Below are 8,085 nucleotides of genomic sequence, written 5' to 3'. Positions count from 1 at the left end.
TTTACATTTATCAATATCCTCTGCAGAAGGAATATTGATTTGTGGTTCTTCTTGAACACTTTCTCTTACCTCATTATCAGCTGATTTTCTTTTCGAGGATTTTTATCTTCGGAACCAATTGATCTTCCACGTTTGATGCGTGGCAAAGACTCAACAGTGACATTATTGCCAGCTTTTGGAATTTCAGTTCGGGCTGGAGCATTTATCGCTGGTATATATGATTTAGTCACTTTTTTATATCTGTAAATGCATAAAGTAATTAATTTGCAAGTTCTTGCATATGCATTATTTTTGAACTTTCGTTTCACATTCTTTTGTGCGAGTTCAATATACCTTAATTGATGTTCACATCATGAAGCATCATTTTATTTTTTATTTTTATTTCTCCCCCTAATCTAGGGAACAATGTTTTATTAAAATGACAATCAGCAAAACGTGCTGTAAAAACATCACCCATCATGGGTTCAATATATCTTATGATTGAAGATGTTTTATATCCAAAATATATTATCATCTTTCTTTGAAGAACCATTTTATTGTGTTGTGGTGATACAATTGGAACATACACTGCACAACCAATGTTTTAAGGTAGAAAATATTTGGCTCTTGGCCAAAATCAAGTATTAAGTGAAAATATTTACGACTTCCACATGGTATAATGCGAATTAATGTCGCAGCATGTAAATTTACATGTCCACATATAAATATTGAGAGATTTGTACTCATTATCAATTGTCTAGTTATTAGCTGTAAGCGTTTATCTATTGATTCAGCTAAACCAATTTTGTGTATGCACATGAGCAACTGGATGTTCAACAACAATCCCTGTAGATATATAATGATCATTAAATGCTTGAGATGTTAACTCACCAGCATTATCAAGTCTCATCCTTTTAATGGTGTAATCAGAATAATGTGTTCTCAATTTAATAATTTGTGCAAGAAACTTTGCAAATGCCATATTACGGCTTGATAACATACAAATATGAGACCATCCGCTAGATGCGTCTATTAGAATCATGAAATATCAAAATGGTCCACATGATGGATGAATTGGTCCATATATATTCCCTTGAATTCTTTCAAGAAATATTGGTGATTCTTTCTCAATGTGCTTTTCATTAATCACCATATGTGATTTTCATTAATCACCATATGTGTTTTTCGTTAATCACTATATGTGCTTTTCATTAATCACTATATGTGCTTTTCATTAATCACCATATGTGATTTTCATTAATCACCATATGTGCTTTTCATCATATATCATTTTCACCATATGCGCTTTTAATCATATGTGCTGCACTTTTCGTCATATGCACTTTTCATTATATGCGCTTTTAATTATATGCGATGCGCTTTTCATCATATGCGCTTTTTATCATATGCGCTTTTAATCATATGCGCTGCGCTTTTCATCATATGCGCTTTTTATCATATGCGCTTTTAATCCTATGCGCTTTTCGGTGCTACATAGATATTTCTCATTTTCGATTATCATTGACTGATAATCATATCCACTATGATATATATCAGAGAAACTTAACAAATTTCTCTTTGATTTGGGAGAAAACAAGACATTGTTTACCAAAAAATTCGTACCATTTGGTAATATGAAATTTTGCCTTTTTCGTTTCTTATATCAAGTTTGCAAGAGCTGGTATAGTATTTATAATTCCTTCATTTGATTTAAATCAATGAAATATTTCTTAGATTTGATCATAGTGTGTATGTTACTACTATCTGCAATACATAGGTCTTTACCATTTAATTGATGTTGTATTTCTGCAGGATTCATACTAAAACTTCAAATAAGATAAGCAAATAATGAGTTATATTTCAGCAAGATAATCAAATTATATTACCTGCAAACAAGTTATAATCTGAAGTACATAAAAGATAACACTTAATAAAACATATGCGTTATGGTCTAAAACCATTTATTTATGAGTGATACATAAAAAAAACTAGGCATCTTAGAAAATTCAAACCATTCAAGTCTCAAGGTAGCTCAGGGTTAATTTAATCAAGATTTGTCAACAGATTCACTCTCGTTTTCTTTTCTTTTGGGACTTATTTGTAGAGCTAAACAAGATGTTCATGTATTCAAGAAATACTAGACTGATGATCCACGTTACCAGATCATTAATAAGAATCTCCGGAATTCTTATAAGAGCGTCTACTAATATCTTTAATTTTATTCTTTCATGGATCACCGTTATTATTATTATTATTATTATTATTTTTTGATAATTATTAACGTATCTATCTTTGAGTATTTTCCATAATACACTTGGATTTTCGATCATATAATATGTAGATTCTAAGGACTCGTCAATATGTTTGCTAAGAAAAATACTTACTATTGCTTTCTCTTGTTCGGAATAATTGTTATTTTCATTCAGGGTTTCTAAAATATCGTTTGATTCGAGATGTTTTTCTACATTCATAACCCATGTTAAGTAGTTGTTCCCACTTGTTCTAAATGAGCAAATTTAAGCCTTTTCAAATTCGACATTTTCTATTATCAAAAAGATGAATAACATAAATTATAATCATAATCAACTTCTATTCATAGACAAATAATAAAATGAAATTAGAATCATTTTAAATTCATAAGTAGCAAACAACAGAATAATGGTATGATTACAAATAATAAAACCACAAGGGCAGGATAGAATATAGGTTCACCCGGTGGTATATTAGCAACAATGATGATAGTTAATATGACCAATACAATAGGAAAAATCATCCTTGTGTGAATCATTTTTACAAAAACCTTTTGAGAGTAGTAATCTAAAAAATAAAGATTGATTTGTGAAAATGTGAAAACGGAGATGTTTATTTTATATTTGAAAAATATAGTTGTTGTAACGTCGTCAGTTGACGTTAACAACCGTTATGTATATATGACCGTTGTAACGTCATTAGTTGACGTTAACGAATAAAGTCACTATATCAAAACGCGTATGAGTAATATAAAGGACAAGATTTTTTTTCTTATTTTAACTTTTAAGATTTACTTTTAATAAAAATACAAACTACTTTTTCTTATTTTATCTTTTAAGATTTACTTTTAATAAAAATACAAACTACTTTTTCTTATTTTAACTTTTAAGATTTACTTTTAATAAAAATACAAACTACTTTTTGTATTTTAACTTTTAAGATTTACTTTTAATAAAAGTACAAACTACTTTTTCTTATTTTAACTTTTAAGATTTACTTTTAATAAAAATACAAACTATTTTTTTATTTTAACTTTTAAAATTATAAATTTAAGAATAAACATTAGTATGCATGAAATAAATAATGATTAATTGCATAAGTAATCATAAATGTTAGATAACATATAAAGACCCCGTCGTATTCGTATTGATCGGAATTAATCTCGACCCATGGTACCGTGTTGTCAAATGACGTGTTGCGTACATAAAGTACCGTGTTGTCAAATGACGTGTTGCGTACAATCATGAGGTCTTATTAACATAAATATAAATGTTAGTGAAGTTAATAAGAGTTAGATTACAGAAAATATAATTCAGGTGGTATAACCCACCATATATAACTTAAATAACATAAATATAAATGTTAGTGAAGTTAGTAAAAGTTAGATTACAGAAATATAATTCAGGTGGTATAACCGACCATATATAACTTAAATAACATAAATATAAATGTTAGTAGTCCAAAATTTGATATATTCGAGTCTGAAAATTATTAATAATTTCATACCTTGATTAGTGATTCGTGATCGTTTGAGATATCTTTTAATTACATTAAGCTTTTCGTGCTGATAACGTGTTATAATTCAGTAGGCTTATAACTACCTTTAGTGGTTCTTGACTGTAGAAGGTATATAGAGATAGAGATACTGTAAAACAGAGAAAACAAAGGTTGAACAAAAGGTATGAGTAATTGGTTTTTTATTTATAGAAAAATGTACAATGAGAGTTTGGTGGCATTTGGAATCTAGAGAGAGAGAGTGTTTTTGTTAACTAAAAAAATACATCACATAAACTCTAACTCAACACACCTATTTATACTCAAAAAAATATACTATGCAATATCTATAATAATAATAAAATTATCATCCAATTATTACTTTTATAACAATTTTCATATTTTTCTCCAAGTAAACAAACCTTCCCTTCAAAACCATTTGCTGTGTTGTGTATTTCTTTGTTACCCCACGTGTATTTTCTCTTTAACTTTCTCTTTGATTGTTCTCATCCCAATAACCACCATCACCACCACCAATCCAAATCGGTTTTACTCTCCAAAACCACCATCCACCGCCACCCAACATCCACAACGATCAACCCAAAACACCCAACAATCAACTGTCAAAACAAATCCATTTTCTATAGCCCACGCGCCACCTATACCATTTCATAAATCCACGCGCCACCGTCATCTCCGGTAATCCATTACTGTCTTCTTCAAAGTTTACATCTTTTATTCATTTTTTCATCAAGATTGTAACTTTAGTGTAAAACTGAATTGGGTTTTCTTGATTTCTGTAGAATTTGTCAACATTGAATATAATCATTTGTTTGATTTTGTTTTTGTTTATGGGCTGATTGTGCATTTTCATGGATGGTGTTGAGATAACTGAACCACCAGTAAAACGACAGAAATTAATTGAAAACGATTCATCAATTGCTGATTCTTCAATGGGGGAATCTTTAACCGATGATTTGATCGGCTCCAAAGGAATTAAGAAAGTCGAATTCGTTAGATTAATAGGCGAATCGTTATATTCGTTAGGGTATAAGAATGCTAGTTCAATTCTTGAACAAGAATCAGGCATTACACTTTGTTCATCTGTTGTAACTGAATTCACTAAACATATTCTTGATGGTAATTGGGATAAGAGTTTGAATTTGTTGCAAACAATACCAGGTTTAGATGAATCTGTAGTGAAATCGTCATCATTCATTATTTTAGAACAAAAGTATCTAGAATTATTGAATGCTCATAAGTGGAATGATGCTTTAGTGACTTTAAGCAATGAGATATCGCCACTTTCGATTAATGAAAAAAGGGTCCGTGAGTTTTCGATGTTATTGTTGAATTCTAGTGGAGATGAAGTTAAACCGAAGTCGAAATCCGATGTACTTTTAGATTTGAAGAAGTTGTTTCCACCGAATATTATGATCCCACAAGGTAGATTGTTACAGTTAGTAGAACAAGCTCTTGAAATGCAGCATGATTCTTGTTCATTTCACAATTCGTCAAGTGGTGGTACATTGTTTAGTGATCATAGCTGTGGAAGAACTCAAATTCCGTCACAAACGTTACAGCTTCTACAAGAACATCAAGATGAAGTTTGGTTCGTGCAGTTTGCGCATAATGGAAAATTCTTGGCTTCATGTTCTAAAGATAAATCAGTTATTATTTGGGAACTTAGTCATGATGGTCAATTTTCGCTTAAGCATAAATTACTAGGCCACAAACAACCGATATCGTGTGTTTCGTGGAGTCCAAATGATGATCAAATACTTACTTGTGGTGTAGAGGAAGTTGTGAAACGTTGGGACGTTTCTTCGGGTCAATGCCTTCGTGGTTATGATAAGAATGATCTTGGTGTGATTTCGTGTGGTTGGTCTCCCGATGGTCAAAGGGTATTTTCGGGATTTAACGATAAAAGTATTGTGATGTGGGATTTGGATGGGAACGAGTTGGAATCATGGAAAGGGGAGAAAACGTTGAGGATTTCGGATTTGCAAATTACTAGTGATGGGAAGTTTATAATTTCGATTTGCAAGGAAAATATGATACTTATATTTGATCGAGAACTAGGAACCGAAAGAACAATCAAAGAACATTCAAACATAGTTTCGTTCACTTTGTCTAGTGATAATAAGTTTTTGTTGGTTAGTTTGGCGAATCAAGAAATACATTTGCGTAATATTGATGAAGATGCTAGAATTGTGGCTAAGTATAAAGGGCATAAGTGTTCGAGATTTGTTGTTAGGGCTTGTTTTGGTGGACTTGATCAAGCGTTTGTTGCAGGTGGGAGTGAAGATTCGCGAGTTTATATATGGCACAGGGAAACAGGTGAGCTTATTGAGACGTTAAGTGGTCATTCTGGTGCTGTAAATTGTACTAGCTGGAACCCGATGAACCCACATATGTTGGCGACAGCTAGTGATGATCGAACCGTACGCATATGGGGTTTGAACCATATGGACTTGAACCTGAAAACAAACTCAAACGGCAGTGCAAGTACATGACTTGAACTATATAGATAGAAGTTTAAGAATTTTTAAATACTTGTAATGTTTCTTTTGTTGATTGTTAGTTCTTATGATTCTGAGTTCAGATTTAAACTTTGGAGTTTTATCGACAATTGGGCGTTTTCGTTAGAATACATACTGATTGTTGGGGCCCTGTGTTCTTTGCAAGAGGTCTCAGGTTAGAATCCTGTCTAGGAAGAATATATTGTGGTGGCCAGGGAAGGGTTGGAAACAGCCAGAGAGTAATCTTGATAGGTTGCGTACATCAGAGTATATGTCATATAATCAGATTACTCGCCCTCCTGAGTAGCCCAAACAGGGAAAAACCTTCTACCTTTTACATACCGATTGTTGGATTACTTTTGTGTTTGCACTTGGGAAATGGGTTTTATGCTAATTCTGTTTCTAACGGTTTGTTGTTTGATCTGTTTATGAGAGTACTTTGTGAGTGTTTTTTACACCTCAAAGGTTCAAGTAATAGTCTACATTAATAACTTTATCATCAATTATAACGGAAGTACATCTGCATTATAAGTTTCAATTTTGCTCAATGAACATGCTTGTTCTACTTTGCATACCTTTTAAGATCGTTTGCTTGATCATTGAATTATATAAAAAACATAGCAAGAAGCTAGAGCAAGATTAAGACTTAGTAAGTCGATCATTCCAAATAATTACATAATGACCTTTATATACGAGCCAAACTAAGCGAATATCATAATAAAGATTCGAATTCTTTGAGTTAAAAAACAACGTTATTCCGAAATCTCCACATAAATTAAATATACTTTCGTGTGAGATTTTGAACCTACAACCTATCTATTGGTCGATTCTATCAAGTTGGGCTTTTCGCACACATAACTATATAAATTGTTTGCGTACACATAATTATAAAAGATGCATTTTACGTTAGGGTCTTTTCGTACACATAACTATATAAATTGTTTGCGTACACATAATTATATAAGATGCATTTTCGGTGGATTGTCACTTTCTTAAAGTTGCGGTGCTTAGGTTCAGTGCATTTTCGTTTTGTTCTCCGCGTTTGTTTATCCAATTGTGTCAGTCTTTGGTTAGCTAGTTTTTTTTTTTTTTTTTTTAGAACGGCTTGGTTGGTCCCCCTCCCATTACCCCCCACTGGAAACCCACTTTCGAAACATCGCACTTACGTGAACCCGCTCGATTTTATTGTGTACTGCTCCCGCCATAGGACAAGGACACAGGACCCCACCAACCTGACGGCTAATGGGTTTATGCACAATATGTGGGAAAACCAGCCCCATTCGAGAATCGAACCTGTGATCAGGCGGATATCTACTAAGGAATTGTACCACTCAACCAGAAGCTCGGTGGTTTTGGTTAGCTAGTTTTAATCTTAGTTTCGTTTGTTTTAATTTATGGGTTTGGATTGTTTCATCTATGCTCTTTATTTTTATGAGAGATGCATTATTTATATATTATTCTCGTTTTTTGTAAAAAAATTTTAAAACTTGTAAAATAAACAAATTGATGTATGTCAGTAGTTTTAGTTTTGTAATCAGAGCACTAGGTGTCGTGATAGTTAGTTTTAGGGATGGCAAAAAGACCCGTACCTAATGGGTAAACCCGAAACCCGGTACTTTTGGATCGGGTTCGGGCCCATGTATTCGAGTCTTGGGCCGGGTATGCGGATGGTTCTATTTTTTTTTCTGGTTTCGGGTATGGTTATGGGTTTAGATACAAATTCGCATACCCGAGGCGTATACCCGGTCCATATACTCGTATACCCGACTCAAAAGGGATTTCAATTTCATTAAATAACAATAATAAAATTTAGTAATAATAATATAAGTTACAATGTGAT

The 8,085-nt window shown here is 32.4% G+C and overlaps 1 protein-coding gene across 1 annotated transcript; it reads left to right on the top strand.

Moving 5' to 3' along the window:
- Positions 1–4,157: 4,157 nt before the first annotated feature.
- On the top strand, positions 4,158–6,748 carry LOC139893898 (WD repeat-containing protein 26 homolog). Its single transcript, XM_071877097.1, has 2 exons — positions 4,158–4,422; positions 4,527–6,748. The coding sequence occupies exon 2, from the start codon at positions 4,596–4,598 to the stop codon at positions 6,237–6,239; it is 1,644 nt and encodes a 547-aa protein (XP_071733198.1). The 5' UTR covers positions 4,158–4,422; positions 4,527–4,595; the 3' UTR covers positions 6,240–6,748.
- The last annotated feature ends 1,337 nt before the right edge of the window (positions 6,749–8,085 follow it).

This window comes from Rutidosis leptorrhynchoides, chromosome 2 (assembly GCF_046630445.1).
Source record: "Rutidosis leptorrhynchoides isolate AG116_Rl617_1_P2 chromosome 2, CSIRO_AGI_Rlap_v1, whole genome shotgun sequence".
Taxonomy (NCBI): domain Eukaryota; kingdom Viridiplantae; phylum Streptophyta; class Magnoliopsida; order Asterales; family Asteraceae; genus Rutidosis; species Rutidosis leptorrhynchoides.
This window is presented reverse-complemented; position numbering and strand designations above follow the sequence as displayed.